At 34.6% G+C, this 23,579-nt stretch overlaps 1 protein-coding gene across 3 annotated transcripts; it reads right to left on the bottom strand.

Annotated features, from left to right (window-relative positions):
- Positions 1 to 439: 439 nt before the first annotated feature.
- Positions 440 to 22,558, bottom strand: LOC143884404 (ubiquitin-like-specific protease 1D). 3 transcript variants are annotated; one of them, XM_077387948.1, is made up of 15 exons: positions 22,384 to 22,558; positions 21,652 to 22,209; positions 21,050 to 21,101; positions 18,123 to 18,214; positions 17,777 to 18,033; positions 14,318 to 14,363; positions 10,960 to 11,036; positions 10,805 to 10,837; positions 10,580 to 10,675; positions 6,835 to 6,937; positions 5,898 to 5,995; positions 3,743 to 3,865; positions 1,694 to 1,808; positions 1,245 to 1,352; positions 440 to 1,165 (listed from the first exon to the last, which is right to left on the bottom strand). In XM_077387948.1, exons 2-15 carry the CDS (start codon positions 21,919 to 21,921, stop codon positions 995 to 997), a joined length of 1,641 nt encoding a protein of 546 aa, XP_077244063.1. In that variant the 5' UTR covers positions 21,922 to 22,209; positions 22,384 to 22,558; the 3' UTR covers positions 440 to 994. The 3 variants fall into 3 exon arrangements, with proteins under 3 accessions (XP_077244063.1, XP_077244062.1, XP_077244064.1); XM_077387947.1 differs by lacking the exon at positions 22,384 to 22,558 and having other exon boundaries at positions 21,652 to 22,372; XM_077387949.1 differs by lacking the exon at positions 22,384 to 22,558 and having other exon boundaries at positions 17,777 to 17,979; positions 21,652 to 22,372.
- Between the last annotated feature and the right edge of the window lie 1,021 nt (positions 22,559 to 23,579).

Genomic DNA, 23,579 nt, shown 5'->3' with positions numbered 1-23,579 from the left:
AATTTTCCTTGCATCGGAATTCCCAAAACTGACAAATCCCACTTTGCCAAAATTATATAATCTCTCCAATTTCGTTCTCATTAGCTAAAAAAAAGAGGACGTAAAGATAGATTGATCAGTTCAGTTAACCAATTCCAAGAGACCGGATACCTCTTAAGAGAGGTGCCCCCTCAGGCCAAGGTGAAAGCCGGTCAACTTGGTGTCATGACTCACAAAAATTTTAGCAAATACGAGTGATAAAATATTAGAGTTCTTCATATATGGATTCCAATGAGATTGCTACATCTGGAAAAGCCACACGATCACAACTTGATCAAGACCACTCATCTGATGGGGCTCACCAAGATGTGAGATTCGCTCCAGGATAACCATGACAGAAGAAAAACAGAAAAAAAAAAAAAAAAACTGTAAATAGTATTAAACACAAAGGCCTGCCAAATGAAAGTGAGAACAGATCACTTGTATTAATAAATCTCATACAAGATGTTGAATTCCCCATTCCTTCAACTGTTCATGAACATACTAATGGCCTCCTTTGATGCCCACCTATTGTATTCCCATACAAGTATGCAATGCAGACTGAAACTTACTTTCAAGGGTGGTTTCGCCCAACTACAAATATTCTATATTTTCTTTTTCCTAACTGATAAGTGTTCCATGTTTTAGTATATACCTATTTAAAAAAACTTGAATGGGCTTTGAATTAGTCATCCCCAAACCAAAAGCCTTCGATTCTGTCGTTGTCAGAAAATCATGTTTAATTCTTCAGGCCCACAGCAGCGTTCTGAAATGCAATTACTTAGCCAAGGATTGACTCTTTTGATGTATAAATGTAACCTGGAAAGCAGTTAGCCTGTAGAATTGTGCAAGGAGGAGACATTCTGTAGAGATATGCTATTGACAAAGAATATGCTATACATTCTCCGAGAAGATATATGGCAAGAGCAATGTCATGCCAGGTTAGATGATTTGAAATGATAGATACAATTGATTATTAAAAATCATTGCACTGCACATCGCTTCCTTCCGAAGAATCATCCAAAGATGAAGGTTGTTTTGTAGTACCATTCTCTAGTCTAGTGCTTTCAAATAGTTTGCGAAGCAAGTCTCGAATTCTTACTCTCAACCTAGAAGCTTCTTCGGGTTGGAACCACTTCTTACCAAACTGAATGATTAAAACAATATTAATTGAGAAAAATATCATGTGGACTAAAACCCTTAGATGAGAATTTCGAATCTCTTACCCTGTGAAGGTCATCCTTTCTAAGCCTGTCAGGGGCCTCTTCAATGAAGAGCTCCATAAAGAAAAGAACGAAGAGGCCACAATCATAGTCATTTTTCTGCTGGGGTACCTGGTGAGGGATTGACAGTTATCACTCCCCACATGAAGATAGGTAATTTACTAATTTATCAATGGAAAGTAATATGGATTCAGTCTGAAAAAAAGGATAATATATGATTAAATTTCATTGGACTTAATTTCTGATTAAACTGCTGTGAGGTCGGAACATGTTTTGCTTGATTAAAAGATAGAAAACAGTAAATAAACAATGACTGTAAAGACTTAATTCTTCGGAAATGAACAGCAGAGCAGACATAAAAGTAAACACCACATGTGTCACGACAGCTCTTCTTTTATCAGTGAAAAAATTGTTTTAAATAGCGAGACAATAATAGCCACAATGGACTTTACCGGGATAACTTTCTGCTCAATTCTACGAGAGAGTTTTTTCCAAATTTTGGGAGCAATAGGAACATCTGGAGGAGCATCAGCTTGATTTAGGTAGTTCCATTCTTCTTTTAAGTAGCTACAAAACACAAGTGATAACATTTATGAGATTAATAATAAAATTTACATTGAGAAAGCATTTCAATGCATAGGAGGCACTTAAAATCGATCCAAATAATGATGTAAATTACAACGATAAAAACACCATAAAACTTTAAACACGTTCAGGACCATGTTTACCAGCCGCCTAGACTGCACCACACAATGCAAAGGAAAATAGACATGTCTGGTATGTCATTATCATTAAAAGCATTTCCCACTCAAAATTGTCACTGGAACATACTCAAGTTATATAGACATCCTTATTGTTGGTTCTCAGGAATGCCATTACGGGCATTGAATGTTGGCATGTATCGAAGAAGTAGTGATTACATTTTACTGGTTCGTTTAACCAAGCCTTTCCTTCATTAGGCTTGGTCTGCAGATTCCACATAATTAAATTTGGAGCGACTATTTTAAACATAAAACCATTAAGAGATCCTGGACTTCAAAATAACTGTGTTGTGAACTACTCTAAGAACCAACCCTCATGTACTCAATACTACCAAGAAAAAAAGTTAAGACCCATATTCAAGAGGAAAACAATAGGTGGCATTGGTTAGTGGTAAATGCATAAGATTAAACTTTTAAACGAACACCTGACACTGTTCACCGTAGTATGAAGTTATGGATAGAGAGGAACCAAGGAATCTTGGAGACAAAGGGGGTTGATTTTTCTAAAGATTTTGTTGAGGATTAAAAAATGCCGTGATTAAGTTGAAGCTTATTTTTGTGAAAATGTACAAGTTGGTCTACCTAAAGGCAAACTATGAGAAGGGCCCATTTTGGGCACATCAAAAATGGTTATACACCTTTAAGTCAAAGAGAAACAAGGACTTGCACAAGTATCCAGGAGGTGAGATGGAAGAAACTGTAATTAGGATGGATTAAGTAAAACTCAAACAGCATCCAAGTCAATAACAAAAAAAACTAGGAAGATTACCAGTATAGGAACATGGACACTCAACTTTTTAGTAATAGTTTGGTTGGGATTCAATTAGCATGGAGGCTGGAGCAGTCTGTGAAGCCATGGAAGTTGCTATAGAAACTGGTATAAAGAAACTGAAGAAGTGTAGGTAGAATGAAACTCCAAATCTGTCCAAGTAGTTACAGTTAAAGAAACAGAGAATCATGGAATCTTCTTAGTTTATTCTAGAATTAGAAAACAATTACATGAAATTAAATAGAATTGCACTCGTGTCTTTAGAAAAAGAAAGGCCCCAAAGTCATATGCCCAAGACCATGATCTCCACCAAGATCAAAGACCACTATCCTCCTGTTTCTCAAAGAATCACTTCAACATTCTGAGAAGTAGACATGCTTTGAAGACTATTTTCTACAGAGTTTTCTCATTTTCCTCAAACCATAGAGGCACCACTTTAACATCCAATTCTGTAATCATCAAGAGAATACATGCTTTTCATTCTCCAAGCCTATTCATGCTTAGAGTGCTCGTTCTAATGTGAAAACTATTATATAGGAGATAATTGAACAAACCATATCTTCATGCAAATGTACAATAAATAAATAAACAAAACACAGAGACAAGGGATAGTGACACAGCATGGTCCAGCCGCTTGCATAAGACAGAAAGACTAACAAATTGTCATCTACATCATTCTCATGACAACTTAGTGACGATTGACAAGAAATCTAATTGATTTCTCACATCAAATGATTCCTTCTTTTTTTTTTTTGGAAATGGCTCATCAAATGATTCCTTTTATCCTAATTATCAAGAGAAAGATTACCATCCTACTATACACTCTGAGCAGAAGTAATTGTTAACCAATGAAGTTGACAAAACCAAACTATGTTTAACTCGAAACAGTTACGCAACAGAAATATGTCAAAAAAATGTCAATGAAAATGAAGTAATCATGATAATTTGTCTAGAGGCTTCAAGTGTCTTACTTCTCTATATTTGAAAATATTAAGCTGCTACTGTGATATTCCAGTGAATCCAAGTGGAGTATAATTGGTCCTGAATCGTCTTCCTTTGCTGGGATGCAAATAATCACCAAGCTCCAGTGTTGACTGTTTCCACCAAACCACATCAAACACCAGAGGAGATTCAATGGATATTTATGTCAGAACTTTCAAATGGAAGACAATAAAAGGTGTGCAGCGCACCAAAACTACTAAGCAAGTGAAACTGACATCTTAAACATGTATAGAGCAGCTAGGTTATCGTATGCAAATTGACTGAATTTTACCACAGCTAGCAAAAATTATGCTTTGGGAATGGTCCATTGAGAAAGTGGATTTTACAAATGAGTCTTGGAAATGCAAAAGGGTTTGACATACGGCCATAGTGGGGAAAATAATGCATGGAATATAGTTTCTTGTAGGCAAATAGAACATTATAATAAATAACGCAAAATATTGTATCTTAAGGGTATCAATGGGCTGGCCGAACTGAGTTAACCAACACAGGCATATTTATATTTTTGAGTTTTGACAAAGCTCAGTCCATTAACTCCCCTAGTCTCTCTCTTGTCAACGTGAGCATGGGGTAGATTACTAGGAACTCTTTTGAGTCGTAGAGCATGGGGTTGATTACTAGGAACTCTTTTGAGTCGTGGAGAATGTTAGCAAATTGACTCTTCTTTCGTAAAAGAGTCCTCTCGAAAGAGGAACTCCTTTGAGTTGTGGAGACTATTAACAATTTGGCTCTTCTTTTGTAAAAGTGTCCCCCCGTGATGGGACTCCTTTGAGTGGTTGAGAATCAAAACAACTTTACTGTTCTTTTGTAAAAAAGTCTTACTGAGAGAGGAACTCCTTTGAGTAGTAGAGAATGTTAACAAGTTTGACTATTTTTTGTAAAAGAGTCATCTCGAAAGAGGAACCTTTTTTGAGTCATAGAGAATGTTAACTTGACTCTTCTTTTGTAAAAGAGCCCTCCCAGAAGAGGAATTCTTTTGGGTCGTTAAGAATCTTAACAACTTGATTCTTCTTTTTTAAAAGAGTCCTCCCAAAAGAGCAACTCTTAACGTCCTTCCCAAAAGAAGGCTCTTTGTTAACCTAACTCCATGCTTGAGACCCACGGAGGTAACACCATGAAGATGAATTAGTGCTATGAGTTGAATATCCATTGTTGACACAATTCGAAGAAAAATCAAAGTAGTAATTTGAACATCGATTGGTGTGATCACCTGTACATTGTGATGATTTGAAGGCTTTTGTTGCTTCGTAGACATAACTAGTTGAAAGCTAACATGAGCAAGTTGAAGATAGAATGGAGAGTGTATCAGAAAGTTGATCTAGGAAACTATTCTAAGGATAGCATCACGCTTTGTAGATCAGTTGGTGTAGTAACCCGCATATCTATTAGGTTCGGAATCCTCAATTTTAGAGGAGCTTTAATCTAATGCTTGATTATCGGGGACCATTGATCTAGTACGCCACCACTGGATTGTACCATAATATCCAGTCCAATGCCAAACTGAAGAATGACCAAAAGGGGGCCTTTTTCATAATAAACTTTTTCAGTACGTTAGATCAAAAAATTGGACCCAAATTTGCAGGCCTTGCTGCTCCAGCAGACGGTATCACCTAGACCAGTGACCCAATCACCATGCACACTGGTCACATGTACAATTAGCCCTTGAATTCAAAATAGACCATATTTCAACCATTATTATTAGTCTTTGCATTGATGATTCCTGTGCAAGATATGAAATTTTCTTCAAGCGTCTAATATGACCTTTTTGTCTATCAATTGAATGAAGAAGACAGCTTGTTATTTGTTGAATTTATTCAAATCAATTGTAACAATGTTTACATGTATAACATCATCAAACCCTAAACCACTCATTCATAGATTTTTAGTTTGATAAACTATTAAACTTACAATAATGTGCCATAAACCTGATGAATCACAAGCTTCACAATTAAAACTGCATAATCATAACTCACAACAGCAGTTCATGAAGATCCAAACTATGTATGCCATGACCATCAAAGAATTAGTTATCAACTATGTACAGTGTCATATAATAACTAAATTAAGACTTACGAAATCAATTCCCATAATCTTTCCATTTAAAAAAAAAATCCAAAATCTTACTCTGCATGGATTGGCAAAAATATGTATGCCTTTTGAAATATATTGACACCTTTCCACCACCTCCTGAACTTCCGATAAAGTGTGTCCTTGTCACTCTTCTACATATTGCAACACAAAACATGGTATACATACATGCATCTTGTTTGACAATAAAAGTGCTGGAAGCTGTGATGGTAGAGACAGCGAACCTTGAAAAAAAAATAAAAGACGACAATTTTTTTAATAAAACAGACTCAAAGTTAAAAGCAACGAAGATAGAGCATATAGGGTCAATATGAAGGTCATACAAAACAAGAATGAAATGTCCAGTGTCAATGACCCGCCTCAACTTGCAAGCCAAGCAAGTTAAAGCATCATCATGCCATCAAATCTTATACACTAGATTCCTGGCTCTAAAAAATTGAAAAGCACGAAACTGAAATGTTAATTCATAAGAATTCATCAATCATAGAAATTAGCATGAGCTGTTAAGGTAAGGGATGTTCATACGCATGAATATTAGTATTGCATTTGTTTCCTTTTATTTTATTTTTCTGAATGGCTATAAGTATTGCATTTGTATATGATATAGGAATGGTAGAAGTATTTCTATTTTCTACAACACTAAATGAAGTTATGAAGCTACCACCAAGCAAGCAAAGCTATGTTGACTTATGATATGTAATCCATAGTGGAAGATGATTGCCTTGCCATTTATGGGTCTTTCATTTGAGTTCTCTTTTGAGGTCACGTGATACAAGCCAATGTTCGATATTTTTAAACCATTATGGATGGTTTAAATTAGGACTCTAGTTTTATATTTCTTTTGTAAGGAGAAAATAGTCCTCTAGTTTTATATTTCTTTTATGAGATGGAGAAAATAGTCTCTTTTTTTTCTTCTTCTAATGATACAGAGAAAAATAGTCTTATCATTATAAATATTCTTGAGAGAGTATACCTTGTACGATGGTGCTTCTTCTAGTTTCTTGTAGAAATATGTATTGAAGAAATGATAATCGCCTCTTGGCGTACCTGTTGAGGAGTCTGGTCTCTGAAGATATCTGCCAAAATGAGCATCAAGTAATTATAATGGAATCCATTCATAAACTTTTCAATGGGAGAACCATGGCAAAACCTAAACTATGAACCTGACTACATGTTTTAAAAAACCAAAACCATAATAATTTTCCAATCTTTTGTTTTTTCAGGGGACAACTTGTCCCCACCTGGATGTAATCTGCTTTGTTAATAATAAAAGTCACCTTTCAAAAAAAAATGCAGGTCCACAATTGAGAAATTGCAAGACTCCCATCATGAGAAAACTATCAACAACTCACATTACAATTTTGAACGATGAGGTCACATGATATGCCAACATTTGAAACTCATACACCCAAGGCAAAGCAGGTTGGATCAAGTGAGTGAATGATTTAAAAACAAGTTTTTTATTGACTAAGCAAAGTCCAATGATATTTTGATTGACTTTGTAGGGTGAAACAACTCAAAAAAGTCGGCGATTGACCTGAAAAGTTACTAAACATTGATATCAACATGCAACATGAAGAAGACATAGAAGTTGCAAAAAAAATTATGAAAAATCTGATTCCCACAGATGGTCTCCTCAAATACAGAATTAGAAAAGGAATCCACGCAGGGTGAAATGATTCACAAATGAGTCCAAGTATGAAGAAATGATTCACAGCTGAATTCAAGTAGGGAGAAATGATTCACAAGTATTCCACTTAGCTTAATTTCTAAGGTATATTACTTCTACATTACTCCGAGTATGTTAAAAGTTTTCAAAAATAGGTATATGAAAAATGTCCAAATTATCATTAAAATCATACAATAGCAAAAGAGACACAAAATTCACCGCTAACCAAGGTTTTAAATTTCGACCGAAATCTGACGTTTTCCCTGAAAATTTCGGGCCGAAATTTAAGGAAAATCACCAAAAAATCTGGGCTTTATTAATTATTTAATATTATCCCGAAATTTCAGCCTAAATTACTGAGATTTCCCCCGAAATTTTTTAGGGGATAAAATAATACGTTATTTTATTTCGAAAGATTTCGTTCAAAATTTTGAAATTTTCGGTGAGGACCGAAAAGCATAACGAAACCGAAATTTAAAACCTTGCCACTAACAATTAGATATGTCGCCAAAACAAAGAAAAAGAAGTGAATGGATATAGTGATGATAGGATTTGCAATGTATGACTATGGAGTATGGACTAGCATCTATCAGCACAAACATCTGGTATCTACTTTGCTTGAGGCTCAGCTGATATGAGTTCTACTTAAAATGCAATTCTAGATTGTTTGGACTTTGGACAAAATAAGGAGATTGAGTAACATGGTTGCCTAGAAAAACTCATCCGTCCAACTAAGATGCCTTGGGAAACACAAGTTATTTTTTAATTACTCTTCAAATAAATTAACCAAAAGTACGAGGAAGCATTAGTCTTTCTTACAACCCTAGCCACTAGCACAAGAGATAGTTTCTCGTGGATGATTAGGTGCGACTGGAATTCCCAATTCTGTGAAATTCCATCAACATACCGAGATCCTTTGGTATACTCAAAGAGCCACATGTTTTTAGGATACAACATTAAAATTAGTTAAAATAAAGATGTTGATTTGTTACTGAAGCGATATCATACAACCTACATTGATAAGATATTGGGCATTACCAAAGTGCCACATGCTTTTAGGATACAACATTAAAATGAGTTAAAATAAAGATGTTGCTTTGTTACTGAAGCGATATCATACAACCTACATTGTCAAGATATTGGGCAAGAAGCATGATGTAGCTCAAAACGTGCTCAAGGTGGCGAAGAGAAAAAAAAAGAAATTTTGAAAGGAAAAAGGAGTTGCTCTACACTTTATACGCATAAATGGTGATGGTGTCCCTTTTTACATCACCATGAAATGAATGGAATATTAATTAACTTACATGTGCATATTACTTTAGTTCCGTTATGAAAAACAAGCTTCTTTGACATGGTGGCCTAGTAGTTACAAAATACATTCTTAGGAAGAGAGAAATCAACCCTAAATTCCAGAATTCGAGTGGAGTTTATCAAACAATGTTAAGTTGATCAATGGCATGCCAAGCATCATTGTCAAAAAAATTCTCCCAATATGGAGCTTTCACTTCCCCACTTGATCCATAACCCCACACAAGTCAGCTGGTGGAATGCTCAGACCATCAAGGTGATCAAATATACCCTATGTCAAGGGAACAATTTTTCCGTTTCAATAGAGGAAGTTGTAATGAGATAGCTTTATTGTTACTAATGAGGTGGGGAAGGGAATAGAGAAGATAAAGATACCATTTAGATAGAAAAATAAAGAAGACAAATGGAAGCAAAATAATTGTAGACAAATAGAAGTAGAGAGGTAAAGGAGAGAGGGAGACGCAAACAAAAATAAATTAGCTTATGATAAAGCCTAGCTTACAAAACAAAATAGCCTATCTGGATTTTAAAGGATTCAAAGAAGAAAAATATGAGAAAATATAAAGGGTTCAAAAGTTATCGAGGAAAGAAATGGTCAAAGAAAAGACAGGTTTAGGGTTCCGAAAAATGTGAGAAGAGAAAAGAAAGTGATGATATGAGACAGGAAGAAAAATAAGAGAAGGAGCCTCTACCAATGATCAAATTATATCCCGTGTAACTTGATATTGATTACCAACTAAAGAGGGAGCTTCAATCATATAATAAGACTATGAATGAGAGAAGAAATAAGAAAATTGTATGGAGAGGGGAATAATATGTTTCCATTATGCACCGTAATGTCTATGTGTATAACATAGGCAGATTTCTAACAGTGAATTCAGCCAAGAAAAGCTAAACAAAGGGGCATTTTGACTGCAGAGAGCTAAATTGTTGTGTTTCAGCCATGCTCTTAAATGCCATCCAAAGGCAAAAGGCATGGACAAGAAAAGGACTAACAGATGAAAGCATCTATCAAAGCGGAAGACAGAGTAGGATAATTAAATTAACAGGAATTTCATTAAAAGACATTCTATGCATGCAATCTATGATCATATATAAGTGAGCTGCTGAAAAATCTCACTAAGGTAGTTTATTAAAAGAATCAATGTCATTTAATATTAGAGTAAATCCCATCAAGCAATATATGACCATACAGACTGTAGATAGAAACAACCCAGAGAGAGAGAGAGAAAGAAGAAACTCAAAAGAGCTAAAGGCGGTCGCTGTACCAGTACCTGTCCAGAATGAACAGCTGTGCCTACTATCAGATGACAACAAAAGCCCCTAATAAAAATATCGACTAGCCAATATATATGAGTAAACAGGACATGCTATAAGACCAAAAATAAGGATTGATAAAAGTTTTAAGAAAACAGATTTCCTTGTTAATCTTTTTCGGGCTCGTACTCTGTATTTTGATAACTAATTTACCACTACTGTAAAAGTTAGATTGACAAAAGAAAGGAGATTTTTTTTAGAAAACAGATTTTTTTTTTTAAGAAAACGTGCAATGTTAAATAGAATATCTGCTTCACTACAGTAGTGTAAAACCAAAGCAAAATTGTAATGTGGAGTAAGAGTAGCCATAAGAACATGGTATTCTTCCACAAATTTCTACAAAATTCTATAGAATCAGCATATTTGAATGAAAGAAAACGCATAAGACAATTTCTAGGAATCCAAAACATGTAAATATGCTTACTGAATATAAAAATTCATGATAGTTGATGACAGTGGGGATCCAGGGTCTAAGCATTCCATGTCCGAGTGACAAAGTTCAACAGATTCTGGGTCACTCCTGTCCAACAAAAAGTAAGTATAAGATGACAACCAAGTGTGTTTTGGATCCTACACAAATAAAACATTCCACCACCCAGTAATATTCTGCCTCATCCCCACAAACTCAAGAGTCAAGACCAAGAAGTACCTTGAGGGATAGTAGATCTTAGCATCTTCGATCCTGAAAAAGGTCAATATCTGTTAAATAAATCGAATTCCAACTAGATATTTTGGAAGATGAGAAAAAAATACATAATAAACATGCTATATAAGATATAATCTTATTTGGAAGAATTAATTTACCATCCTTCCGATTTTTCAACAAGATGTATTGGTTGTAACGGCTGTGCATCATCTTCATCTAGAAGAACCGTTTGGACCTGTTTTATACCGTAAACATGTAAAGATCCAACATGCAATGTTTTGAAAATCGGAATAAATCATAAGAGGGGTTTAAATCATATCATGTCGTAAATTGTATTGTAAATCGTGATTCATTTGGATTTATATTTATGCATATTAAAATATATATAAAATTATAAATGAATTAGAGAAGAATAAAATAACTAATTATTCATTTTTTTCATGAAAATCCATTAATTTAAATAGAAACTACCATGATTAGTAGTTCAATATCATAATACAAATTGTTTGCTAACAAACTTAACACACGCTAATCATCTATTCCCCATCCAAACCCATGCATATTGGATAATAATCTTGAAAATAATTCTATACACAAGATCTTATCAATTCTTAAAGTATCAAACATCAAATGATAAATATCAATTGTAAAAAATTGGTAAGTCGTCGATGTTGTCCTCATTATAGCTGTCTCCCTCCTCTATGTAAGTAATGCCCTCAAGCACATCCACTGGTTTGATTGGTTCAATTCGTTTGAAATCCCCCATTGTCATCTACATCTCATGAGTGGGTTTTCGAAGGCTTTTTCTAGCGCAAAATGGAAAGGTCTTTTGAAAGAAAGTTCTATTTTCTTTTACACAAAATTTAATTAGAATAAATCACATGAATCATATGAATCGTATGATTTACAAATCATAAGTTTAAATTGAAAAATGCAAGATTCATACATATTAAGATTCAATCATGGGATTCAAATCGAAATCCATAATATTTGGTTGGATCGTAAATCATACAATTTTCACAACAATGCCAACATGCACTTGAAATAAAGTCATGTCAGATGAAATGCCGGTGTTGACAAGTGCCTGACTAGATGAAAATTTATGAGAGCGAAATTTGAGATTTTTTTTACCTGACTTTTGGGATATAATAATGCTTGGGTATGATAGAATTAATGAATTTATATAATCGGAAAAATACCCCATTGTTTGGAAGTTAAGATTTTGACCCTACCCTAAAAAATCCAAAAAGGTCGGATTTTGTACTAGAATTGGAAAGTTGACTTTTAATTCTTTCAAAATTGGGTCTTGGTACTGTTTTTATTGAATCAAATGGGGGGTATTCCCTTATTAACGTGTAAATCTTAAGTAAATAGACATTAAAATAGTAATACCCAACCGACTTGCGCTCGACTTAAACCCCGTATACAGAAAGAACATCTACTTTCTTCAACAAATAACTGAAAGGACAGAGAGACAAAGGGAGAAAATAAGAAGAGAAAAAACCTACCTTCTATTCTTTACACTTTTTAAATTGGTTGTTAAGATCATTTTGAGAACTGTAACAACCTTTAAAAGATAACTAGCAAAGTGTAAAGGGTGCAGTGTCATTATTGAATCAAAAGTATGGGAATATCAATTCCCTTCTGTAAATCAAAGTGAACCAGCCTGCTAAATTGGTGACAAGCAAAGCCCACTAGGCCTACGACTAATGTCAGCAAGAAATGATGATGACATAGTCAAACGTGGTTCTAAATGTCTGCCAAAACCGACACAAAACAACTGACATGCTTTTGTTTCTATCCCCCACCGAAATGAAATCCTTTGGTTAACATGTACAAATTTCGGTAACATTTCAGTCATGTTGGCCGAAACACCACCATTATAGAATGTAAATTACAAAACATCACTTGACACATAATTCAAAAAAGCATAAAATAAACACTTACTAATTGTTGATTTAATGAATTTGGATATGGATTTACGCATGAATTTTCCTTTTTCACGGGTCTATTGTATTGAAACTAGGGAAAAGGTATATTTTTGGATAAAAACTAGTTCAAAAAATTATTTAACAACAAAGATAAACTATATTTTTGAAAATAAAATAAAATTATCATATATGCATGTTAGCTTCTATTTTTATGTGATTTATTCTTGCTCAGTCTATCGATTAACAGAGTCAGATTTTTTTCACTTTGAAAATTACTTATTTTATTTATTTTTGTTGTGAAATCCTTTAAATTTCCATCATTATATTATTATGCTTCATTACATTTTTCTAATTACATTTTTCTAAAAATTTGTGTTTTTTTGAAGCATATGTATATGTGGTTGTATATATATTTTCAGCTTAGAATGAGTGTTACTATTCTAGACATATGTGGGAACGCATGTCATTAGGTGTTTGATCTTGTTAAACCGTTGTTTTGCTTACATGAAGGCTTTTGTAAGTGTGCTGTGTTTATTCTAGCATTTTCTGAAGTTTCACCTTAAATTATCATCATCTGCATGCATTTCTATAAACTTCCATGATTTTATAAGATTTCCAGTGAAATCTATGACTGAAACTGATGTGTTTCTATTTTGGTGGCGACTGACATGCATATCAAAACTAACATCTAAAAGCTTATTATGAACTAAGTCTCCCTAGGGGCCCAATTTGGGTCTCGATCGAACATACTCCTAAACTTTCTCTGGTGACTTATGTGCCTGCAATGAATTTCGAGTTAGCAGGGATCTCAATTTCAACCAATCACTCTATAGCCTAGTGGTCAGATTAAGATTTGTGGAACACAATAAGTTAACATGCTCCGAAACTTTCTTTGGTGACTTATGTGATTACAATGAATTTCGAGTTAGCAGGGATCTTAGTGTCAACCAATCACTCTATAGCCTAGTGATCAGATTAAGATTTGTGGACCACAATAATAAACATAATGAAAACTACAAAAGAAGCCTCAGAGAGAACAACAAGAAACAAAATCTGGTGCAATCAAGAAAGGATTGTGACTTAGCCCCAAAACACTTTCTATCTGCGAGGTTACTCGCAGCTTTTGAAGATTGAATGGAAATTTCAGAGTGGAGAGCAAGTATTTTCTCAGCTCCGTGGTTAATTATAGATGTTCAATGTGAACCGTTGGGCATGCAGTCCTTAAACAATGTATTCAATTAATACTATGAAAGCTTCTTGGAAGAATAGGCATTCAGTTATTAATAAGTACATAAAAAGTGAACTACATAGTTATGTATGGCAATGATGAAATGATAATTGAAATTAGTACCATAAAACCAGAACATTGGCACATCCCACAAAAGACACCTAGTGAAATTGCACAAATGAAGTTTCATAGAAATATAATGGAATTGGAATTCTCCAAGGTAAAAAAAGAAACAAAGAAAGAATCTCAAGAAATTCAGTATTTGCATCAGATTAAAGAATGAAGAATTGCAATCCTAGCATATTATGAAGAGTTACAAGCCTGCCTTTACAAGAAAAAATTGGAAAACATGCACACCTTCCTTAACTTTGAACCATGTGAAGTCTGAATGGGTTTATTCCTCCTGCTAGCCAAGAGTAATGAATTATAAAATAGAAAAGCATCTATGTGGTTCGCGTGTTAAAAGAATAGAGCACTACAACAAGAGCATCATTAATGAGATATAAGACAAGAATGCGTAATAATATATGGCCAACCCCTTATCGAACTTAAAATATAAGTGTGAAACGGGGAATCATTGCATAGATATTCATTAGTAATTTGCCAAGACCATTAGCATATGAATAATATAATATATTACATTTCAAAGCAAGCAATAAGAGCATGGGATCATTGCAAAAAAAATGCATTTTAATTAAGAATTAAGGACATGTTGAATTATGCATGTGACAAATCCTAATTCTAGAGAATCTTATAACCATGCAGTTATGATTACATACAGAACACTTAGCATGCAATCCATATAGATAAAATCATATAACACAAACTGGTATAATATACCATTAATACACTAAATGGCAAAGAAAGAGATTTTTTTTTACAATGAATTATAACATTTTGTAAAATTAAAAAAAAAACAGAGATAGAACATACTAAGAAAATAAAACATAAATTTTGTGCATGACAAAGCATCGCTAAATCTGCACACGTCTTCATTTGGTAATTATTTTCTAAAAGTTTAATGATTTTTTTATTTTTCGATAAAAATTAAAAAAATTAGATAAAATATTATAAAATATAGTACATAACTTTAGAATAGTATGAATTGTGCTATTTATATAATTTCTTTGCTCATTCTAATTTTTCATATTTATTAAATATTATTTAATATTTTATAATATTTTGATACGAAATGTAATTTTTCTCCATTTGTAAATGAAATAAATAATTTTGTGGCATTTCGTGAAATTTCATCTTAAATTTTAATCATTTGAAAATTTTTCCTTACTTTTTTGTGATTTTATACTGAAATTCCAACCTTAAATCTGCGTGGAAACCAACATGTTTCTAAGTTTTGAACGAAGTCATGATAGTTTTGATTTCGGTTTCAACATGCATTTCGGTGGGGATGGAAACAGAAACATTTTAGTCATTTCGTGTCAGTTTAGGAGGAAATTTAGAGCCGTGAGAGAATTAGACGCTCATATATGGGTTTACTTGCTTGGAGTCTTTGTATAATGTGGCTAGTTGGGTGTTAACTAGAAAGGAATTTTAGGGGCTAATCAATGGATATGATTCTATGGAATTGGCATGACATTTTGATGGGTTCGGTGCCTAAGTTGGTGGCTAGGGGCTACTCACTGGATATGATTTTATGGAATTTGGCATGACATTTTGATGGGTTGGGTGCCTAAGTTGATGGTGGCTAAGTGGACACCTCCCTCCCTAAACTCTATCAAACTTAACTTAGTCCGTTGGCAACCCTGGATCGGCTATAATTGATAAAGTGTTTTTATGATTGAAGGAAGAATATGCTCTTTTATTTCTCTGGTCCAATTGGTCATGCTGATTAATCTAAAGATGAGGTTAGAGCTGTTCACTTTGGTTTGCCGGTCTTCCTTAGTCAGATAGCAGGGAGATTGGAAGTGGATGGAGATTATAGTAACCTAGCTTCTTGGGCGAAGGGTTATAGCACTGATCCACGAAGGTTCGCTTGGTCAGTGATGAGATTTCTTATTTATGGCGTGGTCGGGAGATCGGTTGGCTCACATTCTAAGGTGTGCAAACAACCTGGCTGATAGATTAGAAAATTCAAGTTTTTCTTCTCACTTGATGTACTCTTGCCTCAGTTGCCCACCGATCTTCCCTCGTAATTTCTTTTATTTTTAATAAAATTGTGTTGCCTTCTTTAAAAAAAAAGGTTACCTTTTAGCTGGATTGCCTAAAGTACGTTAAGAAAGTTGTCTTCAAGTTCAATTGAAGTTCCAAAATAGAAAAGAAGATGTTTATACAATAAGTTGTTTGAGGCTAATAAATTTTTTGTTATGAAGGGTTTGGAATAAATTCAAACAGAAAAAGAATTACAATTAAAAACAGAATTGGAATAGAAAAAGGGCAGTGGAATTCAGATTTTAAATATATTATATATGCACCCCCCTCTGAACAAATTATACATAGTGAAGTTTAATGTAATTTCTATTTGCTGAATTCTCTCTAGAAGAGAGTAGCTAATCTATTTATGTCTTTCCCATAGTTGCCAAATACATCGAAGTAGCTGATGCTCTCGGAACCAACAAATTCTTAATTGTAAACCAAAATCCCAAATGAAACAAATTGTGAAATGGGGAAGTATTTTGGTTCCTGGGAAATTTTCTTCTCTTTTGGGCATATTATTACATTAAGCTTCCATAGATTCTCTACACCAGCATAATTCAATGGCCGAAAAGAGACCCATCTCGTAATTGGAACTTTGTTCCAAATTCTAAGAGTTCCCTTTTCTCATGTATTCATTGGACATGAAGCTCAAAGATTGATAAACTTGTTAATAGTGGCACTGAATGAACTAGTCTCAAAATATAGATTAATATGCCAGACTTAGCTCTTGGTTATCATTTAAATTGAGTGTTTTGTTTGTCATTTCCTTTTCACTTACGATCCCTGCTTTCAACAGATCAAAAAAAAAAAAAACAACAACAACAGCACAACAATATAATAATTCTCAGGGCACTCCACCTAAACACCAATTACTCAATTTGTTGCACCAAATCCAGTTGTTGAGCATCATTTAAGCAAGGGAAAGCCTGCTTTATTGGACATAATATGATATATTGTTAATTTCTTCACAAATCCAACTGAATTCGCATTGGAGTGATACAGCATTGAAGAATAAATTTTAACAGCATTTAATAATAATAGATAATTAAATGCCCCTTGACGTGTTTAAAAATGTATATGAATGTTCAAACTTCGAAAGCCAATAAAACATGAAGCTTAGTTTGCTTATGTTGCTTCTTAATATAAATGAACAGTACCAGGGGACAGTCTTATGTTACCAAATTTCATTTACCCATTCTCATTTGACTAATTTTCAGCATAGATAGATTTAATTTTTGAATGGGTTCCATCAAACAAGATAAGCTTATAAGCATACAATCAGCAACTAAGAAGAGAAAGTACCAATGATACCACCATTTAAACAGCTACACAACCCCAAGATAAGAGAAGGCCACCAGATAAACGTGGAACAGTTTTAGCGTGAGCAATATTAGCAATTGCAGTGAATAACACTAGTATGTAAAGTGAATTTTTTCAATTATGTCATGAATTTTGCAATTATGTCGCCAAATCTGTGCAAGAATGGCCAACAGGTAAAAGTATAACAGTTTTAACGTGAGCAATATTAGCAATTGCAGTGAATAGCGCTAGTATATAAAGTGAACTCTGCAATTATGTCATGAATTTTGCAATTATGTCACCAAATCTGTGCACGAATATAACACTAAATAGCAACCTATTGTAAGAAACTAAAAGGCATACTTCTCAGACGACGAACAGCTGGACAAGCTTCCCGCCGGATGGAAAGTAGAATAACTGGAAAAACCAATACGCTTGTGATCGCCATTGGGGGACCCATGTTTATCTTTATCGGTATACAAACTTCTAGGAAATCGAAAAGGCACATGCCTCGAAGACTTTCTAGTTTCTTGTTGTTCTTTCGGTCTGCAACTGTTATGGTTACTCTGGAAAACAGATGCCAGCTCCCTATCAAATGCTTTAGTGGTACTACTACCTGACTGATAATAGAAAATAAGTGACTTTGTCTGCTCAATTAAAGAAGACACTGAAAAATATAGGTGCATTGAATATTTTGATAGCCTCCTACCTTGTCTGTTGGCTTTAGAAAATGGTAGCCAAATGATGACTGTGGTTGAATCTGAGGTGCGGGCAGCTTTGATATAAAGCCACGCGATGCATCTGCAAACCTACAAAGCATTAGCAGTGTGGAAGTACAAAATCTAAGAAATAGAACTCGGTGAAGTTACTCAAAAACAGTTATCCTCTACAACTTAGTTGAAGTTGGTGGACCAGTGAAAATAGAACAGAATTAAACATATAGGGCACCCTATCATAGTCTACCCACTAAAAACTAGTGTTCTCTTGTGTGATCTTCAATAAATTACTTTCAGCTATTTAATACAGATAAGGATAAAAAACAACAGAATCTAGATTATCAGTTTCTTAAGGCAGCCACATGGAAAAACATAAAAACAGTAAAGGAAAACGACAACAAAAACACTGAAGAAATGGGTCATGGGCTTAATAGTGGGACGATCATTAGCCCTGGTAAAGGAAAACAACAAAAGAAAATTGAACAAATGGGTATGGGCATAAAAGAAAACCGGATATCAGGATAAAACAACAGAATAAAAAACACTGGTCTTTTGGTACGCACAATCCCTAGAAAGTGAGTGTTGAAGATGATGACAGGAGGAGAAAATAGAAGAAGATAGAGAAGGGGAAAATAGGAGAAGATGAGAAGACCATGATGGACAAAAATCCATGATGAGCACTCATTAATAATTTTCCTATAGTGTCCAAAAACAAGTACGGGACAGCTCTAGTGCAGCTAGGTCCCCAACTTATGTGACTCTCATTAAGGCATACAATATTGTACAAGTTCCAAAAAGAGAATCACAACAACAGATAACTAGATTGCCATCATGAAAGACCCAACAGGTTCTATGTAGTGTTGCAAGCCTCGTGAATTTGAATAACAATGAAATTGCTTGTCCACTAATTTGAAATTGTGATATTTATTACCTAATAATGACGATGTCGTGATGGTTGCATCAACCGAATTAGACATCTTCCATTATTCTAGCACATAAGGTACCACATAAAGGAAGTCCATGAAAAGAAGCACAGAGACTATTCACCAACTTAAGAGGATGCATGTAGTGGAGTGTTAATGACCAACCATTGAAAGACATCCAATAGGCAAAGACTCGCAGTTAAACATATTCACAGCAAGTCATATGACTTGGATCGTTAACAAAGATTATGATCCATACCTCAATCTCAATGGTCTAGGACCATGTCACAATAGATAACTGATATATACTAGGAAAAGAAGAATGCCTGTAGAAGTTTTTTTTTTAGCCCAACTTGGAAATCTAGTGTTATATGTTATTATTTTTTATGTATAGAAAGGTAATGCTGTTATTTAAGCCTGTGTCATTTTCTAGATCAGGGTCATTTGTGGTCATTTTCAATAATTTCACTAATTAGCTAAAGAACAGAAAGGTGAATACTGAATCATGCTTTCTATTTGCCCCAATAACATATCGTGAATTACTTTGAAGCTTTACCCGAAATTGATTTTTTCTTTTTTTTCTTAATAATTTCCTTGGCTAATGTCATTATATTCTTTGAACAAAGATGTACGTGTTTAATGTGGTTTCTTGACTTTCTTCAGCCAAAAATACCAATTTTATTTTATGGGGTGTAATTACCATAATTGGTTTCTTCAGCCAAATATACCAATTTTATTTTATTGGGTTTAATTACCATTATTGGAGTTAGCTGTAACATTAAAATCTCTGAAGTAATCTGATTAATAAGGAAGTTTTATTTGTTTGTTTGTTTTCTACTTCAAGTGCATAATATTCATGTCCAATTTTCAATTTCCATGCTTACCGATTAACATAGTGACACCAGGATTTTGAAAATCTCCTGTTATTTTCAAAAGGTTCTCAAAACTTCATTATTTTCTCTAGCCAAATATAGCATTATTATTTTATACGATTGAATTACCATAAAAGGAGTCAGGTGTAGTGTTATAGTATGTGAAGTCCAAATGTGATGAATATTTAAGATTTGTTTGCTTGTCACGTCAATTCTATGTTACATGGGTTCTTCTGAATGGGCGAAGAATCCGTTTCGGACATGTCTCAGATTCCAATACTTTATGATTAACAAAGACACTTCTAGGTCTCTTTTAATTGTTTTTTTTTTTTATGAATACTGCTACAACCTTACAATTACTGCATGTTTTAAGTATTATTCATCCTAATAGTAAGTTTTTTATATTTTTAAATGAAAATAAAACATTATATTTACTAAACCTACTAAATATTTTAATATATTATTTATTACAATTAAAATTTCAGAACTAATTAAAATATTTTGGCAAATCCACGAATCTTTAATTTCTTTATGAGCTTTGCCAAATCCGACACTCGATACCCGTGTTGGATTCCGACATCGTACCCGCACAGATGCAACACAGCTTCAAGTACATAATATTGAGGTAATCTTCATCCTTACCTGTCGACATTGTAACAAATATTTCTGAGATTTTGAAAATCTCCTGATATTTTCACAAGGTTTTTCGAATTCCATAGGAAAGTCTTCAAGTAGTTTTTTCAATCAAGTAAAGTAAATTCATATAAAAAGCAAATGTCTTCAACAAAGTTTCGCACTAGATGCAAAGCCAATCTAGAAGATGGCTTAAATTTTTACAATACCAGCATTAAATTTTTGAATTTCCAAGCTGGCATATGCAGATTATTTTCCCAACAAACTCAGTTAAAGCCAGACCAACAACTTCTGGTTTGGAGGATCAAGGTCCATTATTCAAATTTTGTAGCTGAAACTGAATATTTGCAACTCCATGAGTAAATAGATATATCAGACAAGACCATTAAATGTGAAGTCAGACCCACAAATAAAGGAAAGCATTTAAAAATTAAAAGACTTAAATACGTTTTGTGAGAGTAAATAGGTCAATCTAGCCTAAAATAGTCTCACCACAGAAACTGGAGGTTTGGGATTGTGTGGACTTCTCAAAATCATCAGCAACCTGTGAAAGAAAAATGAGATTCTATAAATTTTAATCCCACCACACATTTCTCTTCCTGCTCATAAGTATCTAAGACACAAAATCATCAACAGAATTTCTGGTGCCTATGTAAATTCTAGATCTGTTCAGATCTATTACAGACCTATTACAGAATTTGTTTAAAAAATATATATATATTTGCCTAGCATCAAGTGTCCAGATTTCAGCACAAGCCTTAATAAGATTTCTGTCAAATGTTTATTCACCCATCTGTTGTAGTTCTTCTTCAAAGGTTTGTTTACAGGTCTGTTTAACAATCTTCTACACATTATAGACCTGTCACAGTTCAGATATATAATAAATTCAGAACTGATTTATTTCAGCCTGAAATTCGATTCTGAAATTTTCTGAGTTAAAAGTTAAAACAGCCCACCACTCAGAACCTACCATACATGGGTCACATCAACTGTTCCTCAAAAGTAAACATCTCAAAAAAAAAAAAAAAAAAAAAACTGTAAGTACAGAACAAGAAACAGGACCCAACATACAAAATGAAGAAAAGGTGACAAACCTTGTGCAGTTGGGAGCGTTTTCTTCGGTCTCTCTCGTTTTCCAAGCGGGTGAGAGTGGCTTTGAACTTGGCACCTCCATCTGGTAACTTGGATTGCAAGGCCAGACTAGATTGCATTCGTTGAATCTTTTGGTCGAGCTGATGATCAGAGAGAAATTCCACATTGTCTCTCTGGAAGTTATCTGTGACCACCTCCAGTTCTGGAGGAGGGTCTTTGTTGTTTCTGTTCCAGAGATGATTCCGGTTGAGTTTCTGAGGAAAATTGTTCATGCCAGGCAAAAATGTGTAGAATTAAGGAGGAGGATATTATCGTCAATTTTCTTAGCTAGGAAGGAAAAGGAGAAAGGAGGAGAAGAAATATAAGAGAGTGGGGGCTGTCTGGAGAAGGGAAACAAGGGAAAAATGGGGAATCATTTCCGTATTACAAGTAGAAGCTCTGATAAATTCGCCCTCACTGAGTACGCTTTCACCCTCCCCACTCCCTTTAACGCCTCCTCCAACGTAGGGTTTCTTCGTCCCAAATAGCAGCGATCTTCTCGTTCACAATCTATTTCTCAACTGTAACAAACCCCAAAACACAAAAATCATGTGAGAAAAAGAGGCCTTCTCAAGAACAGAAACAAAAAAAAGAATGCTTAAAAGTAGAAGGGGATGATGGCAAAAGTTTCTTCCATTTGAACCAAGAGAGAAGGAGAAGAAATCAAATGGAAGAAAATAAGCTGTCTCACACACCAGGATGCATGTTCAGGGCAGTAAAAAAGCTGTCGTGGCCAATGAGATGGAGATGTACTGTTTCGTGCAGAAAAAAAAGAGAGACGCACTGATTGGTAACTGCTACTTCCCGCAAAAGTTTACCGTTTCCGTCAAAATCTCAAAGGCTCGTTCAGAGGGGGTGGAATTATCAGCGCCCAACAATTGTTCTTACAAATTCACATTAATGAGAAGTTGGTAAACGTTCCTGTCGTGATAATATGTTATACTACTGTAGTGTTAGGAATTTCCTCGATGTGGATGTGTGTCTCAGGTCAAAGAATACAAGGGGACCACTTTTTCAAAGAATGAGGTAAAAGGGACTGCATTAGAATTTGGTCCAATGAATGCTTTGAATCCCCAAAACCATGAGGACTCAGACACCCTCATGGTTTCAAATTTCGGTTTCGGAATGCGTTTCGCGGTTCCGTCCTCCCGGAAAACCATGAGGACTCAAACACCCTCATGGTTTCAAATTTTGGTTTCGGAATGCGTTTCGCGGTTCCGTCCTCCCGGAAAACCATGAGGACTCAAACACCCTCATGGTTTCAAATTTTGGTTTCGGAATGCGTTTCGTGGTTCCGTCCTCACAGGGACGAAACTGAAATTTGACCATCTCTCTCTGTGCTAACTTCATCAATCTAGACTTCATTTTGTGGGACAATCTTAGATCTCCAATTTCTATCAATTTCAGTGTTGAGCAATGTGAGATCCAATGAGGGGGGCCATTAATCTATTCAGATTGTTGAAAGGAAAGGCAGCAATATGAGCAATTCGAATCAATGAAAGGTGGGGCCCACTATTAATAGTTGACCCGACCAATGACAGGTTGGTATCACCTATGTGGTACAGGCAGGCTTCGTGATTCTATACACATGATAGGCAAATTATGTGTATAGGTATTGTCCCCTCGTTGGAATGCTTATTTATTTGATGATTATACTTTCTCAATACTAGTATTATTATTTATAGGTAAATGATATAGGGCAGTGTTAAATCGACCCCCATATAAGGCAGTGCTTAGAGAGAGAAAGAGAGAAAGAGAGAGCAGAGAGATATGGGGGTCGATTTATCATTGCCCATTATACACTCCGCCCTTTTTCTTACTTGGACCACCTGCTTGTAGTGTAAAAGGGTAGTCATAAATACACTAGAGGGGGCTGGTTCAGGGAAGAAAG

Source organism: Tasmannia lanceolata, unplaced genomic scaffold (genome assembly GCF_043159265.1).
Source record: "Tasmannia lanceolata isolate RefF3 unplaced genomic scaffold, GAP_Taslan_0.1 ptg000008l, whole genome shotgun sequence".
Classification (NCBI taxonomy): domain Eukaryota; kingdom Viridiplantae; phylum Streptophyta; class Magnoliopsida; order Canellales; family Winteraceae; genus Tasmannia; species Tasmannia lanceolata.
Note: the sequence above shows the minus strand (reverse complement) of the source record. Positions and strands in the feature narration are given on the sequence as shown.